Source organism: Myodes glareolus, chromosome 13 (genome assembly GCF_982192425.1).
Source record: "Myodes glareolus chromosome 13, mMyoGla1.1, whole genome shotgun sequence".
Lineage (NCBI taxonomy): Eukaryota > Metazoa > Chordata > Mammalia > Rodentia > Cricetidae > Myodes > Myodes glareolus.
In genome coordinates this window covers 71,553,824-71,573,134 of record NC_142038.1, presented here as the reverse complement: position 1 = coordinate 71,573,134, position 19,311 = coordinate 71,553,824, and the positions used below count along the sequence as shown (strand labels likewise).

The 19,311-nt window shown below is 43.5% G+C and overlaps 1 protein-coding gene and 1 long non-coding RNA gene across 4 annotated transcripts in view; one reads left to right on the top strand and one right to left on the bottom strand.

Moving 5' to 3' along the window:
- Positions 1-817: 817 nt before the first annotated feature.
- On the bottom strand, positions 818-14,748 carry Aqp4 (aquaporin 4). Its single transcript, XM_048447917.3, has 5 exons — positions 14,608-14,748; positions 10,838-11,252; positions 9,306-9,470; positions 8,732-8,812; positions 818-5,000 (listed from the first exon to the last, which is right to left on the bottom strand). The coding sequence occupies exons 1-5, from the start codon at positions 14,637-14,639 to the stop codon at positions 4,722-4,724; spliced, it is 972 nt and encodes a 323-aa protein (XP_048303874.3). The 5' UTR covers positions 14,640-14,748; the 3' UTR covers positions 818-4,721.
- The window catches only part of LOC146891835 (uncharacterized), a 30,512-nt gene continuing 25,086 nt past the window's right edge, over positions 13,886-19,311 (top strand). For 2 of the 3 annotated variants that reach the window (XR_015734739.1, XR_015005439.2), the window contains exon 1: positions 13,886-14,366. This is a non-coding gene — a long non-coding RNA (uncharacterized LOC146891835). Of the gene's footprint in view, positions 14,367-18,063; positions 18,133-19,311 lie in introns of all 3 variants that reach the window. The other variant, XR_015005440.2, reaches the window with a different exon arrangement.

Sequence of the window (19,311 nt, the reverse complement as noted above, 5' to 3'; positions counted from 1 at the left end):
TATATATATATATATATATATATATATATATATATATATATATTGATCTGTCTCCTAAGGATCATGACTACCCCCAACCTTGCAAAGAAGGTCTATAACTGCTAAAAATTGGGAAGTCCTTTAAATCAAGAATGGGGGTGGGGCAAATAAGTACTTACTGAGCCTATGTTATCCACCTGGGTGGACAGGAGTAGCCAGACACTCGGAAGGTAGAGCATCTATGCAGCAGTGCAGTCAGATGTTGGAGTCTGCGTTGAGACTCACTGTGACAATAGCTGTTAACCCTATAGTCTATTTTGTAGCTGTGGACATTACGAATGTAGCCTAAGAAAACCCGATCTTCACTGTCTGCAGTCAGGGACAACTGCAGTATAAACTATACAGGCTTTCAGAAAGTACAAATGAACTTATGGTATCTGTCACCATTTGGCGTAGATTATAATCAAATATCAACACCTCTGTGCTTTTTAATGGAAGTGCAAACACTGCAACTGAATTTTAAAACATCATCACTTATACAGTTTATTTTAAAAAACACTTGAGGATTCATTTGTGTGAGTCTAGCAATACGACAAGCCACTAGCTCCTATGGTATAATGGTTAACACTCTGGATTCTGAATCCAGAGGATCTGAGTTCACATCTTGGTAGAACCTGTTTCTTGAGGAAGAGACCTGGTCAGTCATCCTTATCAACTCAGACCATGAAACCCAGTATAAACGGTATAAACGGGCTGCCTGTGCATGCTTCAGCAGTGCTGGGGCATGTTTCACTCCACCTTCAGTAACATGACATGCAACATAAGACATGGAGCCCAGTCACACTGCTAATACTTTTAATAGACGTTTTAAAATATTAGACATTACAGTTTAAATCTCTTTAGCATTAACTTTAATGTAGGAATAGCATTTCAGTTAATAAATAATTGTGAATATAACCATACATTTATTTTATTTTCTTTAGTTCATCATGAGTTACAAGTTTATTGTGATTTGGGTCATAAAATGACAAATAATTGTTTATATATTTCCATAAATTGTGTGTTTGCCTAATCAACCCTGGAAAGGCTATGGGATACACTAAATAGGATGTATAACTTAGGTGTATGTTTTAGCTCTTGATTGTTTACTTAAAAGGGTAACTGTGTAACTGCTCTTAAATGTAGTGTTCACGGCATTGTTCTATAACATGCTGGTTGTGTATTTTCATAGCTATGGGAAATTATTTGCAAAAAGTGAATATTCACTGTTTTTGATTTTTGAGGTTAAAGTCCAACATTTATTTGTGAGAATTGTGGTTTTCAAAGGTTTGTGTTATTAGGGTTTTCTGAAAAGCACTGAAGCTTAGACATGAGCTCAGAAAACTTGAGGGAAAGAAAGTGAGTTTTGCTATTAATACAGTAACCATGCTTTCCTAGTAATTTCCACTCTGTGAGTTTGCTGGGAGAAGATGTTACTACTTTCAGTTCCCAAGTGTTCCAAATTTACATATCTTGTAGTCTCATCATAAGAACTATTTGTAGTTTTTATTATTAAGTTGTCTGTTCAGTTACCAAAGAGACAGTGTCTCTGTCACATCTGCGACATTTGGGCAAGGTGTCAGCGTGTTGCAGTAAAGAGCCATGCAAGGATTAGTGCCAACATTTTGATCTGTTACGCAGTTTTGGAATTTTGCTCCCACAATGAGGTTAGATCAGTACACACATTGCTTGGATTCATCTAGAAGAGTCGTGCTTTTTGGAATTGACCTCTAGTAAATCAGTTTATTTCTATCATGCACGTTTTCCAGAGACTTATAATCTCCTTATGAAATCTTTAACAGAGAGGCGCGCTGTCCAGCAGTGTCTATGAGCTGTGGTAGGACACCCCTCTAATGATTGAAAGAAAAAAGAATTTATGAGTGTGTCACATGACAGAAATAATTAAAATTACCAGTGACTTAGGTTCCAGAAAAGACTTCTTTGAAGTGTAAAAAGTTAGGAGTTTTGGAAGAAAATGAAAACACACATTTAAAATCTGAGTCCTACATTTCTAAAAACCCTCAAAATCTTAAAGGAAACGATTCCCTTCTCTACTGTTTTGACAGACTATGTACATTTTCATTGTATGGACCACCTTGAAATTTGGGGGATGTCTGTTCTCTTCCCGAGGGAACACGGTTGGCATTGTTCCATGGCTCGTATGAATCTTTTATGTCTTTCTGGTTTCTCGGTTCTGATCTCTGCGCTGTTTCAGTCACTGGTTGTCTCTGGGGAACAGCACTGCGCTGTTCAGCACTATGCACTTCATTAATAAGAAGGGATTAAAGGAAAAAGCCCTGATCTCCTAATACACTGGATAATTTGGTGCCACCCACAAGGCAATAGACCCCTGCTGCAAAGATGTCATTAGAAAGGTACAATTTCATTACTTTTTTACTGGCAGAGCCTTGAGTAAAATACGAGACATAATGTCTCCTATGCAAAGATAAAGAATGCTGAAGCCCTTCCCCTCGGTTCTTAAACACTAGATTGTAAGAATACACACACTCTTTGTTTTCACGTCCATGTTGCTTTCCCTTGATGATACGAAAAGTTATACTTTCATTAAATATTGAGCAAAATGAAAAATTAGAAAAGATTATTGATAATCTTAAATCTCAAATGAGAGGCATATATTATTATCAAATAACATGCTTGTTTTGATTACCTACTGTGTACCTGGCACTATGCCAGTTGCTAAAAATCAAAGCACAAAGCCAGAATTCACCGTTTTTCAGGCCCTACCATGTTGAATGCGGTCACTGGACATGAGTATTGAAGGGGTCTGTATGAAGGAAGCTGCACAGCACACAGAAACAGCCACAGGCCAGGGTTTTGAAACGGTGACCAGACATCTGCTCAGCTATCCTGCCAACGAAGTTGATGTGTTTGTTGATGGCTGATACCACACCTCCTGAACTGAAGCACCCTGACCTTGAGCCTACGTGTTGTATTGTAAAGACACTTGAAATAATGTGCACAACCCACCCTTGGGAGGTTCATGCCCTGGTTCTGTGAGTGCCACTCAGTTAGGGAGAATCCTCTGTCTCTGGTGTAGTATATTCGACGCCCTACAAAGGGAGCCTGTGCTTCCAGCATCTACCGTAGAGGATGCCGGTGGCACTGAGAGACATCCGCTGGGCTTGTGGCTGTCTGGGAAGTTGCACATCGGTTTCCTAGCACCGAAGAGAATCAGCTTTAATAGTGGTCCTTTATCTCGCTGCCACAGACACAAAGCCGCCATGAACAATGAGAAGTCACACAGTCGGAATTGTGCTTGGGAGAAGAAAGCCCTCGATTATCGGCCATTTGCAAGCTGGCTAGTCCTCACAGAGACGGTCTCCTCTCTCCCACTACTGACTTTTGTTAAGAGAAACTGACATTTGCAGCGCATTGTCTAAGACAAGTGCTAGACTAGATGGTTATGATGGAAGAAACTGGGGTTTCCACAGAGCATTCTATTGACAGAAGGCAAAACAGCATGGGAAAACCAAATGGTTTTAACATAAACCAGGCAGTGGGGTAAATTCTTTAAAAATGCTTAATACTATGTGCACTAGGAAAAATGGGTCACATGGTACGCCTGAAACAGAGGCTGTCTTCTCACCTTTTAATTAGGCAACCGTGTTGTACCTTGTCTGCCACGTATTCTGGTTAACTCTAAGTATTATTACATTCACAGTGAAGATCATCAGCAGGTGACAAGGGAAGAGAGGTGGCATTAGAAGTTGGGATGGACAGGACCAGTTGACACCTTCTAGAATAAGCAGGGTTTAGATACCAACAGAGAGTCAGGACATAGCTCGTAACAATCTTGTCAAAAACATCTCAGCTAATGCTTCAATATAGATAACAGCATGACAGACAAATTCCCCAGTTTTGCCAATAAATTTTCAAAAGTAAATGAAGCAGTTAAAAGCTTAGGTGGTTAGTCTTGTGTGGCGCATTTCAGAACGAGCACTGAAAACAGATCAGTCGTTTGGTAACAGGGATACCGACTCCCTCTCCCTCTGACGACAGATTCCATGGGTCTGTCTATCCTGAACCTCAGTGGATGCCTCATGTATATATTTCGTTAGGTGGCGCTAACACATGGACACAAATTAATATTCTTTCCAAATTTTTTGATTTTGGCCCTATAGTTTCTTGGGATTTGAGGAGGAAGAAGGATTATAATGAATTTAGGTTGGGATCTGCCAGTCAGATATTTGTCTTTTAAATACAAATGGCATATCAGCAATGACCCTTGCTACCGAGGTAGTTATAAATAAGGGATGGCTCATGAAAGAACTTACTACATTTCTTCCTTTGAATGAGTACGGCACTGTGACTTACATTTTGTCATTGTTAAGTCACGCTGGTGAAGTCAATATTCAGGTGAGGGTTGGCAACACCAGCTTCCTCATGGAGGCGCCCACATGCTCTGTAAGGCAAGACTTGGTCAAATCTTTGTACACATTTTCTGTTGTTATTTGGGGGATACTTTAAAAAATATTTCCCTTTTTTAACATTTCATATTCATTATAGGTTTCTTCTTCCCCCCATTGATAATAGTAAACTATGTGTTGTTCAAACTGAGTAATAAGACATGAAACAAGGAACCTCAGGTGGCTAATTTATAACAAATCTGTTTCCTTGATGGGTGGCAGGACATCCGAGGTCAGCTCTAGGGAGTCTCTCCTGCTTTCAGTGCTGTCTTCTAGTCATACCGAAGACAATACCTCTCCAGATGGGTCTTTCCCCTTCTTCTCTTCCCCGCGGTCAATGTCAATGACGTGCACCAGCCCAGGTTTCAGAATCAGATCCTCCGTCTCCACTTGACTCCTGTTGTCCTCCACCTCCATGTAGCTTCCTTTGGTCTGCTGTGCAGCTTTACTGAAGGCTTCCTTAAGGCGCCGTTTGAGCTCCACGTCAGGGCAGAAGACATACTCGTAAAGGGCACCTGCGAGCACAGCGCCTATTATTGGTCCAACCCAGTATATCTGGGGAAAGATGGGAGAGGAGAGGCGATGAGTAGAGGAGGGTGAAAAGTGGTCTCACTGGACAGCCCGCGTGTACACAGTTTAACTGACTTAATCAAGTCAGCAACTGCATCACACACACACACACACACACACACACACACACACACGCATACAGATGGTTCTGAAAACAATTGATAAAATATACCAAGTCTACATCAAAGATCCATAAATTATTAAAGAGCATTTGAACATAAAATAAGAAAGAATAATGTCTTCTATCTTCTTTATTTTAATATTATATTTTTAATGTTCTGATTATTGTTTATTATTATGATTTGAGACAAGGTCTAGCTCAGGCTGTTCTTAAGACTCAATGCATAACTCAGGATAACCTTGAACTCACATTCCTCCATCCTCAGCATCACGAGTGTTTAAAATATTGGTGGGTACCTTCACATCAGGTTTATCAACTTTATGATAAATCTTAACATGAAATAACTCTGCTCTGGTGGGTCCACAACTTAAGCAAACTCTACTAGGAATTCCTTCAAATAAAAAGAAAAAGGAAGTTTTTGCAGCATGTTTCTCTTATGTATTCTGTAGTAGCCTTTTACCTTGATTTTCTGTATAATCATATATTTTTTTATCATTTAAGGTGTTTGCTATTCAGTATGCACAATGGATGCAGCTCACTCCTCGCCACTTAGCAGTGTGAGTGCTTAGATCAGGGATGTTTTCCATTTAGAGGTAAGGTCTCTTATCCACGGAGCTGAGGACGACGGCCTTGAACTGATAATCCCTGTGTCTTCTCTAGTGCTGGGATTACAGGCACGTGTTCCAAGCCCAGTGTGGGGTGCTGCAGAGGGAACCAAGGGTGTCCGGCAAGCTGGGTAAGCACTTCACCAATCAGATTCTACCACTAGTGACTTCTGTGTTTTACTTTTTGTTTATCTGCAAAGCAGGGCTATAATATATATATATATATATATATATTTTACACGGCTGTGACAACTAAACGGAATGCCACTTATCAGCTTTGTGCTCATGAAAACCAGTTAGGTTTCTACTTCCTAGACAATTTAAGACTGTGTGCAACCAACTTGGCTGTTAATTAGCTTCCTTATTTGATGTTTATTCTCTGTAAGGTTTGTTGACTTCATTGTAGAGGAAACACTGGAGTTCATGCATCTTTCTCACTGGAGAGTGTTTCCCTCTGAGGAGTGCTACATTGAAGACCTGTTCTGACTTAGGGGCGGTGACTAGACTAGGGTTAGTGAGTGCTTCTACAGAGGTCAGCAAACAGCATGCTTGATCACATCAGTGATGCTCCTAGAACGAGTCAGTTCTCATCCGGTTAGGCTGGGCCGTGTGCTGTAGAGTACATGCACTCTGGAGCGCGTTAGGCGCTCATTCAATAGAGCCATTTGGGACCACGCCCCGGTTTACTGAGCACTCTAACAGACTGTATGGAGCATTTTTCTCATCTCATTAATAATCTTTGGTACAGATATTATTAAAATATACATTCTTATGTTTTGGAAAGTTGACTGTTGGAGAGGTTGCAAGCTTACTTACGATAACACACTTAAGTGATTGAGTTGAGCTGTCTTGTTTACTTGGCTTTAGAACACTCTTTTACCTACTTACTGTTGGTTCTCTTATCTGAAAAGAATTACTATGTCTCACTTAAAACACCATCCGGAAATTAACTGTACTCGGCATCTTTACTGTACAGACTAAAGGAGAGCCAGGCTTCTCACCAAAGCAGAGTACATGTCCTTAACAGGGAAGTAGCTGGGAGAGTCGATGGACCAGCCAAGCTCCTTATCTTGAACATGAAAGAGCCCAAAGGAGAGTTTATCTTCCCTGTGCCCTTTCAAAGGAGAAATGAGAGCCCTCCTCTAAATGCCTTTGCTCTCTGTTCCCTTGGTAAGATCTCATTAGATCGGTGCTACTTCACAGGCCTCAAGTCCCACAAGAACAGCCATAGCAAACAATCACTACCCTTTCCATGACACTCCAGAGAAGACAGCAGGCGCCGTGTTCTCAAAAATAAATCTGGGTGAGAAATTGCTATTCCCACACAGAGTTCTGTAACTTTAAAATACTTTTCAATTTTTATGAATAATTTTATTGATGAAAACAGAAAAACACATAAACTACATAAAAGTGTTTAAAAAACTTCCTAAATTGTCATTATATCACCAAATTAAAACTCACCCATTTATTGTATAATCTATAAACTTATTATTAAAGTTTTCCTTTTGGGAGATGGGGAAACGGCTCAGTGGGTAAAGTGACTCCATGCAAGTGTGTGGATGTGAATTCCAGTCCCTGAGACTCACATAAAATCCAGACACTGTAATGCATGTCTATAATTGCTGTGTTCCTACAGGAGGATAGAATACAGCAAGCAGAGCTAAGGGAATCCCCAGGGCCAGCTAGCCTGGTGCTCAGTGGTGAACTAGAGACCCTGTTGTGAACAAGGAGGAAAATGAGAACTGATTCCCAAGGTTGTCCTCTGACATGCAGATGCCATGGCATGTGTGTGTCTATACTTACACATATGAGCTCACACACACACCTCAACATACATCACACACACACATAAAGTAAATTTTATTTTTGTTAATGTAGTAAGTCTTCTAAGAAATATCAGTGGCAAAATGACCAGTCCAATGAATGACTTTGGGGATCAAGATTTTGCATATCTTTACCCAAATTATGTCTTAAAAACCTAATACACATTTTGTATAAGGGAGTTTATACAGTCATGGTGTGATATTTTCCTCCTTTGCTGGGTCATGTCATTCTTGAGTAGCTCTTCCCAGAGCCACTGTAGCCACATGCATAAGATCAAAGCACAAACAACATATTGTTGCAATTATAATTTTAAAAATGTGAAATCACAGTCACAATATGTGAATGGCAATGAAAGTTAGGTCTCTTTTCAAACTTGCATATATATGTTTTATTCTTGCATTTTGTAGGTTACTTAAGTTAATGATGAGTGGCTTTCACGATTGCCTATGATTTAAAGGATATAAATTCTCCTGTTGACAGAAGTAATTGAAACAGAAAAGATTATGTCTCTCACTGCTCCAGGTCCAGACTGACAGGAAGGTGCATCCTGAGATGAAAAGGGCACCTTCCTGGCGCTCATTTGTTTTTCTTGATACAGCTGTGGTGACAGTGGCATAAACATCTGCATCATTTATTTGGTACAAACCACAGTTCATGTGGTCCCAGCCCCTGTGCTATTAATTATACTCTGCTTATGCAAACTGGGATGTTAAATACCTTTGTCATAGGCGATACTTTAAAGTAGTTCTTTCTCTTTTTTTTAAAATAATAATGTTGCTTTCTGTTGTTGCTAGGAAGCCTTTCTTTCAATGATTTTAACACTAATATTCAGCACACGCTTATCATTTAAATTTATTCCACATAGGAAACCCTTTGTATAAGTATTCTCGTGCTATCTGTCAGATATATGTCCAGACCAATGCTTCAAGAAAACCTAACTCTCAATGAAGACCTAGAACAGAATGCTATGAGGTATTTTGTAGCAGGATTCTGCTAGACTGTTTCTACTCCCTGGGACAGATGCAATAATAACCTGAGAACTGGGTGGTCGGGGGAGGGGAAGCAGCAGAAACTAGTGCTCTAATTTAGCTCAAATTAAAAAAGAGAGTCTTGTGGACGATTGTTCCTAACTTCAGTAAGATGGGACTTATCAATTTAGTAGTTACCCAGTGGTTTTCCCAGTTTCCCATGATAACGGCAGGTCCAAAGGATCGGGCTGGGTTCATGCTGGCCCCGGTATAATTGATCTGCAGAGAAAAAGAACAAAACCTCAGACATTTTGGAAATAGGGCTGGTAACGGGTGCCATTTGCTGTAATTTGCTGCTGTCTCTTCAGAGGAGCACTGAGATTTAGCCACTTTGTAGTTGTCGTGGTCATTTCCCATCGACAGATATGGCTGGATCTGAATGAGCTCTGTATTTTATGGCACAAGCAGTATGGTACATGGGTATGTCCAGCTAGTTGGCAGACTGTTTAACGTGTATCTATTGAAATGATAACACTGAAATAAACAGCACTCTTGAAATAATGCAAATGTTTCAGTGGTTTTGTACTGGCCAGGTCACTGGTTACATTGGTAAAAGCTGCAGAGGGATTGCCACAGAAAACAATACAATGTTCTCAGCTGCTTAATACTAAAAACAACCAAAGAAAGATCCAACTGTAAACAGCATCTTCAGGCCTGCTTCAGGGTGAGGCTAAGTGAGACGATCAATTATTCAAATGGACTTAAAACTTACTGCAAACAAATGTCCAATTGCGACGGAAAATCCAATTGCTAAAGCTATTGAACCGGTAACATCAGTCCGTTTGGAATCACAGCTGGCAAAAATAGTGAACACCAACTGGAATGTGATTATCAACTCCACCAGGAGCCCATGGCCAGCAGTAAGGTTTCCGTGAACCTGGAGAGAGAGAAGGATACTCCATCGGAACTGAAGCAAGAATCTAGGTCTAAGCAATGCAACGATTTGAAGGGTGTACTTTTTTGGCATGGGAAGTGATTGTGAACTTGAGTCTTCTACCAACCCCAGGTTGAGATATCCATCCTTTCACTTCCTAAAATGAAGGAATCAATTTACACTCATTTTGGACCATTATAGCTAATTACTTTTACAGTGACTGAGTTTTCACTGAATGTTGTGTTTGGCAACACAAGCAAAATGTGTTACTGCTGCACTTAGAGTGCAAAGGATTTTCTTCAGAGATTTATAATATTATGAGGCCATTATTAGACCCATAGATTAGGTTTAGATTAGCTCCTGGGTATCTCAACTAAAGCAGACTGGTGCCGAGCTACCCAGTAATACACTGCCCACTCACGAAGAGCAAGGTGAAGAGCCATGACTGTGGGCTCCCTCACCTTTTATTTTGAGACAGGGGTTTCTCTGTGTATCTCTGGCTGTCCCGGAACTTACTTTGTAGATCAGAATGGCTTTGAACTCAAAGATCTGCCTGCTTCTGCCTAATGAGGGCTGAGATTGAAGGCATGCCACTTTACACAGATCATCTTAAGTCCCCTACATGAAAAGCAACAAAGTCTGTCCCTGCTAATAAGCAAATAATTGGAAGGCCTTATGATAAAAATACATTCAAGCCAGTTCTGCTGATTTTCACCTGTAATCCCGGCACACAGGGGGCCCAGACGGGAGGATTGCTGCAAGTTCAAGGCCAGCATGAGCTAGATTATGAATGTGAGAGCCTGTCTCAAAAAAACATACTCATGTCGTTACTGTGGTAGGAGAGAAACAAAGCATGTTGAGACCTTTTAAATCATGTTCAAGTTACTAAATAGTAAATAATGATGTCTTCTCAATGTCTTTTCTCTTTCTAGACCGGGTTTCACTGTATGATCCAGGGTGGCCTTGACTCCTGATCCTCCTGCCTTAACTTTCCAAGGGCTGGGGTTATAAGCAACCCTCATGCTTGGCTTTTCTGTGAATATCTTAAAAACTACTATAAGTTTCCACTCTTTTTTTTTTAAAGACAATTTTCTATGTAGTCCAGACTGACTTTGTACTCGATACATAGGTGAGGAGGACCTTGAACTTCTGGTTCTGCCTTTACTTCCCATGTGCTGGTATTGTAGATATGTGCCACTGTACCCCAGGACCTACATGCCAGGCAAGCTGTCCACCAACTGAGCTATATCCCTCGCTCCTTGATCAGGCTGTGTTGTGTATGCCTCTCGCCGCCCTGAGCCAGCTTGGAGGTTAGTTTGTAAGCATCCTGGCATCCTAGCACAGAAATAAGCACATCGAAGAGTTCTTACCGTGGTGACTCCCAAGCCTCCCACCACGCTGGGAGGTGTGACCAGGTAGAGGATCCCGGCTCCAATGATGGCCCCCAGGCACTGTGCAGCAATGTAGAAGATGGACTTGGCAATACTGATCTTCCTCGTGCATACCATGGCCACTGTCACCGCGGGGTTGATGTGGCCGCCACTGATGTGGCCAAAGCACTGCACCATGGTAGCGATGCTGAGTCCAAAGCAAAGGGAGATGAGGACCATGTCCACGGGTAAGGGGTTCTCTGATCCACCCCAGTTGATGGTGGATCCCAGGCTGAGCAAAACGAAGATCAGCATGGCGAGAAATTCTGCTGCGACTGCCTTCCAGAACGCCTGAGTCCAGACCCCTTTGAAAGCCACCATGATCCTCTCTCTACTGCACGAATGTCCACACTTACTGGAAAGAGGAACACAATAAGAATCAGAAGCCACCAACCTAACCTAGCTTTTCAGCTGGAAGGGGCACTGAAATTTGCCAGAGGGGGTCAAGCCTTCAAGCCTTCAGTCTTGCAGGCTGGGGATGGGCTGTGGAACATCCTCTGCAAACCAAGACAGAATGCTTCTGGAAGTCTCCCTAATTAGTAGCCAAGAGGTTGCTCTTCTGATCTCCTTCCAGTTCCTATTCACTGGACTGCAACCCCAGCTGTCCCTAGAAAGGACACTGTCTCAACCAAGTTCCTTAAGAGTTTAAGAATAAAATATATTTAGCTGGGAGTTAGTTCCCTTAGGCAAGCTTTAAAACATATACTTTCCATGTGTCTTTTGTTTTGAACAGAGAGCATTTGAAGTGGAGGGAGTTTGCTAGAGAGATGACTTGGCGTTAAAGAATACTAGCTGTTCTTCCAGAGGACCTGTGTTGGTTCCCAGCACCCACACAGTGGCAATCGACCACGGGTGATTCCACTTCCGGAAGCTCCAGAGCCCTTTTCGGCCATCTATAGGCACTGCACCCAGTGGTGCTCAGACACACCTGCAGGCAAAACACTCATCACACACATAAATAAGTCAATTGAAGAAGGGGGTAGAGCGCTCAGTCTTGGACTGATTTCCCAGCGCCTGTTATGCATGTCTGCACCATCTGCTGCCCACTGCTAGAAGATGCTCCTATGACCGAGGATGAGGGACTCCAGAGATTAGAGGTGTGGGAATATGGGGAGAGCTCGATAAGATGACAATGTGGGTGGATGATCATATTTTATTATGCATACATTTCTGAAGAATAAAGAAAACATCCTTCTGAAGAAGAAGGAAAAACATACCTTACAAAGGCAGATCTTTTCCAGTTTTGCATTTTGCAGCTTCAAAAAGGCCTTTTGAAAATGGATTTATAGAGCCCTGTATCCACTCCTACCCTCAGAAGCGTGTGGATTTGGAGATTTGCAGGGAAGCTGGGACTGTGCAACTGTCTTGGGAAGGGAAACTCGTGGAGGACTTCCGATACTTGGTGTGGGCCCTGGGGACAGACAGGGACTCAGCTGGGACAGGGGCACTCCCTGCTGTTGCCCTGGGCAAGAAGGTGGAAAGCTGCAGGTGGCAGTGGCTTGGGAGCCAGTGGGGCCCCAGCCCTTGGGCAGATCTGGGCTTGTAGCACTGGGATGTGACAATCTCAGTCCCAGTGGGGAGCCTGAGGGACTCTGGAAGGGCAGGCTGTGGGCACTCCAGGCTGGTGCCAGGCTCCCAGTTGGACCGACAGAAGTAGCTGTCAGAGGGGTCAGGTACCAGAGAGGGGAACTTCAAAAGGGTTTGGGAGGCAGAATAGTACCTCCTTGGGCTCCATTGTCCCCCAACTGTTACTAGGACATCTCTCCTAAGCACCCCTTTCTCCAAATCCAGGAGCCTGGAGTGTGTAAGCCAGCCCCATGCAGTCTACCCACCCAGAGGGTACAGAGCTAGGGAGTTTAGCAAGAAAGAGGGTGTGTGTCAGGAAACAATGCAGAGGCTCTGTGAAGAGGGCTAAGGTGCTTCCCATTGAGGACTTCTCTCCCATGGGCTAGACCCTGGAGCATTATCGGCTCCTCTTGAGGAGCTTGAGGTGGTACGGAGGGGAGCAGGAGGTGAGGAAGCAGCTGGGAATGAGGTCAGGAAATGAGAGACGCCACAGCAGCCTTTGGGAAGGGAGTCACTTTGCTCTTGCCCTCTCTCTTCCTTACTGTCTTTAGATCTTGGGAGTTGAAAAGTGTGGGGTTGGAAGACACCCACACAACTGCTTATTTTGGTCAGAAATTGTTAAACTCCCCTTTAGAAGGGCAGACACCCCAGTTACCTCCTTACCTAGGACATTCATTTTTGTCCCTCATGTGCAACAAGACAGATAGGCAGCATTTAGCATAGTAGACTATGTAGAGGACTGGCTGGAAAACCAAGGGCTCAAGAATTGCGTAACTTCCCATATATATTGTGAGGTTCTTATCTTTTGAACATCATGCATGGGTCCAGGGAGCCTAGGTTCTGTGTAGGTAGTAAGAAGACTCCATGACACAGACTGTGGAAGACTTTCTTCACCTTTAAGACTTCTCCTTTGCTATTTGCTTTACAATGGGGCTTTCCTTCTGACTTGGAAAGGGAAAGCAGGCTGTATTCATGCTCACCTACCCAAGGGGGCAGCCAGCTCTACCCCAGATGTGCCCTGCCCGAGTGTGGTCCTCTAAGTCAATCAAGCAATTCTAAAGACCCCCCTGGGACAATGTATGATGTATGTCTTAGGGGAGATAACGGAGAGGTGAAAACAGCAGCTGAAATGGAGCAGAGGGTGCCCTGGGGGAGCCGTGGGAAAGTCCCCAAGAGGAAAAGCTCTGAGAACTCACACTGAAGAAGGAGTAAGGAGAGTCCCTTCTGAACTCACCAGCAGCCCAGGTTGCAGCCCGGTGGCAGAGGGGCTGTTACAGGTGCTGTCCTCTCCAGCCCGACACAGAGGAAAGAGACCAAGCAGGAAGTAAAGGGAGCTGGGTGGGCAGGGAGCAGGGCACCCAGGGGAGGCGGTCCTGGAAAAGGCCAGCCTCTCCCTTTAACACCCCTTTGTCACCTCTCCCTGCTTGCTCGCACACCTGTACCCTCTCCAGAGACCTAAGCAAGAAACTCAGTTGCTCTTTAAACTTCAAATTTTCATTAGTCAGAGAAATTTAAAAAGAACAAAATACCCAAGCCTGTGAACCATAACTAGAAACCTTAAAATGATTTTTAGCTCCCTCTTTTTCTTAAAACCCACAAAAATCTGATCCCCCCCAAGCAGCCTCAGCTAGCTGTGGACCTCGAAACTTCTAGCATCTATGTATCTCTCTGCCTCTGTGGGAATCTCCCCAGCATTGCTCACGGCTGCACAATCACCATCAACGTGGCCTGATGTGTTTACATTCACAGGAAATGGACCAACAGAATTTGTTCTTGCTGTTTTCTTCCCCCCTCCCGCCCCCAGAACAAAGGGGGATTTGTTGATATGACCCGGGTGCAGTGAACCAGACATGTTCCTTCCTAGCTGAATACACTGTCTCATCCACTCCTGGACAGTTCCCGGGTGAGTAATTTTTCTAATGAAAATTATTACAGAGTAATTTCCCATGCCAGAAAGCATCCCCTTTCTTCTCCTTTCCCTCTGCTTCTCTTGTACCTAAACTTAGTCCCCAGGCTTAAAAGAACCCCCAACCTGTCCTGTTGTCGCTGTCTAGATTCTGTCTGAGAAGACACGGATATCTGCAATGAAAGAGTTTCATCTTGTAGCGCGCAGCGTTGTTTCCTTAAAGCAAAGCAGGACTTACCCCCACCGCCTGGTTGCAGCTCTGTCACTCATGCCGTCTCTGGCCAGAGTGCAGCTCTCATTGCCTGCCCCTGGGCTCCAGTGAACGGGGAGTCAGATTACGGGCACTTGTCTGATTGGGTTTTTGGAGTGTAGGGGTGGAAAGATTCTGCACCATGTGGCAATCGCTAAGTTATATTTGAACTAGAAATCGTCTCTGTACCTGATCACTGTAGACACAGGCATTTCAGGGATGCAAAGCACTTGCTGACATATTTCTTTTGCTTACTAACCTTTCCAAGTGAAGACTTCCCTGAGTGTTTATTTGGATTAACCTGATCACGAATAATTGGGGAGGATTTGCCTTGTAGGTTTCTTATTGAAACTGAACAACTAATAGAAAACGGGTTTATATGACCCAGAAATTCAGATGAATTGGGAGGTAGACATTGTCCTTCAGTGGTAAACAGCCAGTGGATTCTACTTGAAATGTGTAAGAAGATAATCATAACAAATAGCTATAACTCCACTTACAGTATCCACTTCCTGAGCTTGATAATAATAATGATTATTATAATAATTTCTCTGGATGAAGCAGCTGATTTAAAAAACTCAGAGGTTAAACAGGGATAGAATTATTAGGAACAGTAGAAAAAAAATTAGTATTTGGAAACTTGGGAACAGGGCTGACGCTATACTTTGCTGTTCAAAATGAGTGCAGGACACAGTGCTAAGAAATTACTCAGGATTGTAAGATTTTCACAGCAGGGAGCTGAGGAGAGTGTGGGTCCCCTTACACGCATAGCTGCATGGTCGTTCATGAAGCTGTCCCCACCTGGAGAGCTGCAGAGGGTGTAGGAAACACCTCCATGCCGACCAGATCATCTTTATGATTTTTTTTCCTTAGATAGACTCCAGGTGCATAGAAAAGGAGTAATCTTAACTCTTAGTTTCTGAGTGTGTCTTGAGAATTAATCAATGATGTCTAATCATTATAATGATTATCAGGAATACATTGCTCAACTCAGCAACTAAAACTGTGATAAATACCTGTGGGCTTCTCTGATTTCTTCATTTAGATTGGAGTGTGTGTGTGTGTGTGTGTGTGTGTATGTGTGTGTGTATCTATATTTTTTTAGTATGCAGTATGATGAGAAAGATATTTAGAAGTGAAAGACTCTTCCATTTTTACATTTTTTTTTTGTCTAGGTGTCTGACTTGCTCACTTGAGACAAGGCAACATGTACAAAGCTCTCAGCCCTCCTTAGGAAAGGGATTAAAGTTTTGAATGGGAATTCCAGAGGAACACTGTAATACTTTTTCCTCAGTAATCCTCAGGTAGCAACGCTTGTATGGACTTCCTTCACAGTATTGTCGTTCTGTGATGATTGTGAAGCCTTTAACAATATTCTTGTTGACGTCAGAATATTCTGGTGAGAGGGGAGGGAGAGTTTGGGAGAATTCACAAAACCCGTTTGAAGCATTTCATATGGACTCTTGAGATTTACTGTTTAGATTTTAAAAATCTGTGTATTCCCCCCCCCCCATTAAAACCCATGACTTTCTGGGCAGATGGCTAAGTGTGAGAAAATGGAGCCAGGGTACCTGAACTCAAGTAGTCCTGACGGGTTTGGTGCTCTGTGAAAACACCTTGCACTGAGGTCCAAGACTTCACTGGGCCAAGTATTTCTTGGGGCTGTGGGTGTTGGTACGACTGTGGGTTCCCTGGATTCATCTGTATGCCCCGCGTGGCCTTTGCAGTTCCCGTTGCCATTTCACAAACTGCCAACGAAAACTTGGTTGCCACGGTTTCCCTTTTCTCTGGCTGGCTAATGTGTTGACAGTCCAGTTCCTAGGGGGCGAGTGTTCCCGTCAAGGGAGGAGCCACCCTACTTGGCACCGCCCCTGAAACTCATTGGTATTCTGCATAGTGGCCTAAGACAGAACAGGGAGGGGTTAACTCTTTACCCACCGGAAGTAGTTTTTGTTGGGTGTGGTTATCCCATTTGTAGTTGGGTTGGCTTTTGTCATTTTCCCACACGTGTCAGGTTAGTGCAACAAGAAGCTACTTGGTTGGATATAGACAGACATTTCCTGTGGACATCGGTGTAGAGACAGTGCAGGAAGAAAGCTTCAGGCAATGGTAGTGAGGCTGTAGGAGGTAGGAAATTTAGTCCAGGTAACAACAGCTTCTAAACTCAGCCGTTTGCGTCTGGGTTTAGATGCAAAGGACAGTAGGAATTAATTTGTTTTCTCACATTGGGTACTAATAACTTAAGTCTTTTAAAGTGGCTTTGGCAATGGCTCGGTTGGTAAAGTGTTTGCCATGGAAGCCTGAGGACCTGAATTTGATCCTCCAGCACCCACATAAAAGGCAGGCATAGTGACATGTGCTTGCTTACAACTCAAGAACTGTGGCGTTGGGGACAGGAGGGGCCCTGGGACTTTCTGAATTGGTGAGCTCCTGCTGCAATGAAAGACCAGTCTCAAAAAAGTAGGTGGAGGGCGACTGAAAGACACCTGTGTGGACATTTGACTTCAAGACACAACCACATGGTCACACACACGCACACATGTGTGCACACACACACACACACACACTCATACATACACACACACTCATACATGCACATGTGTACACACACTCATACATACACACACATACATACACATATGCACACACACTCATACATACACATGCACACACATACATACACGTGTACACAGACATACATACGTATTCTCACATACACACATTCGTATACACACACACACACACACACACACACACACACACATGATGAAGTAACTTCGTAATTAAATCTTAAGCTTTTTACTACACAGGCTATGGTCTCTTTGGAGACAGCATGTCCACATGGCACACCATGTTAAAATTGGCCTTCTATGTCAAGACCTTCTGCAGTTTTTGTTGAAGAGCCTTGTGATGTCAGGTTATTAACACACAAGAAAATTTTACAAAACACCAGGAACTCAGCAAAGCCTGGCCAACAGACACACCGTGCTTGTGAGCTGTTAATCTGCTACCACACGGTTTTCTTTTGGTGCTGATGACTATCTGTGATCTCTTTGAGACTTCTGGATTCTTCCTCTGCTCTCACCCACAGAAATTTAATATTTCTCCTTGTGTTCAGGGACTAAAGACTAAGACACACACGCACTCACACACAGAGACACAGAGCAATGCCTCAGTACTGGTTAGGAGGTGTCTGCAACCTAGTGGGGAAGATTCAATCTCAACTAATAATCTTGTTTCTGTTTCACAAATCTCAGCATTGTGAGTCCCTCCACCCCCACACTTCTTATGTGTCAGTGTATTCATCAGAAACAAACACATAAACAAAACAGCAGCAGCTGAAACCACCACAGCAAAAGGACCCAGCGAAGCTTCGCGCTCTCATCAAGCATTGCCTTATGGTCAGAATTCAGGGTAATTTCCTGTGTTTCTTCCCTCTCACAGAGCCAGATAAAAACAGTGATTCAGCAGCAGCAAGGATTGGATTGTTCGACTCAGCTTGCTGAAGTAGAGGTGAATAAACTTGCTTCCCAGTGAATGCAGAATCTTTTCAACATTAATCTCCCCTTGCCCCCATGCCTCATGAATGGGCTGGGGTTTCCTACTGGGTAGAACAAGTGTGTTTTCCTTGATTCGGACCATAAGCCACCGCCTTTGCTGCAGAGCTGTGCTCTGCTGACATTTAAGGCAGGAATTCCCTGGGAAAATAGTCAAGAGATTCTTTTGGTGTGACTGGCGGACCTCCAAAGGGTCTAGGGTTCCCCTGTCCAGGCAAGTGGGAGAGAGAAAGGGAGGGAGGGAAAGAAAAACAGAAGGACTTCATTGAGTGACCGTGTTTCATCTGCAGTTGTACAAAAAAGCAGAAATGTGGTTGGGTGACTGGTTGTTTTTCTTGCTCCTTATCTCCTGCGCAGCTAATATGACAGTCCAGAGTGTGGCTAGGGCTTTAAAACCAGCGTAGACACAGCAGGGAAAAATCGGGTTGCTGGGAAGTCAAGAACTTGGGATTTACTGAGCTGGACCAGGTTAAAAAACTAGCTAATCATCCAAATGCAGCTTGGAGTAGTTTGAATTAATTCGATTGTCTTAGAGCTGAAGCAGTATTTTGGTGGTCACTATCCCTGATAATGGTCACTACAGGGCAGCTCAGAATCCTTGTGGGCCAACAGAGATACTCTCAGTTTCATGAGTGTCGCAGCCTGGGCTGTGGAGACAGCTCCCAGCAAAGCAGTGGTTGTGCGAGCAGGGGGCCTGAGTTTGGATCCCAACACTGATGTAAAATCCGGGCTTGGCCGTGCGCCTATAATCCCAGTGCTGGTTAGGGGGGGCAGGAGGAACCCAGGGTTTGTTCATAGCCAGTCTGGCCAATTAGTGAGCTGCAAGTTTAGTGACAGTCCCTATCTCAAAAGAAAGCAAGGTAGAGAACTGCTGTGGAAGTCCCCAAAGTTGGTCTCTGGCCTCTACGTGCACACATGCATACATCCCACTCTAGCAACTGACAGAACCAGATGCAGAGATCCACAACCAAGCACCAGATAAAGCTCTGGAAAGCCAGTCGAAGGGGGGGGGGAATATATGAGCAAGAGAGGTCAAGAGCATGATGAAGAATTCTACAGAGATAGCTAAACCAAGCCCGTGGAAACTTAGGAACCCTAGGCAGACAGCCGTGGAGTCTCCATGGGACCGAACTAG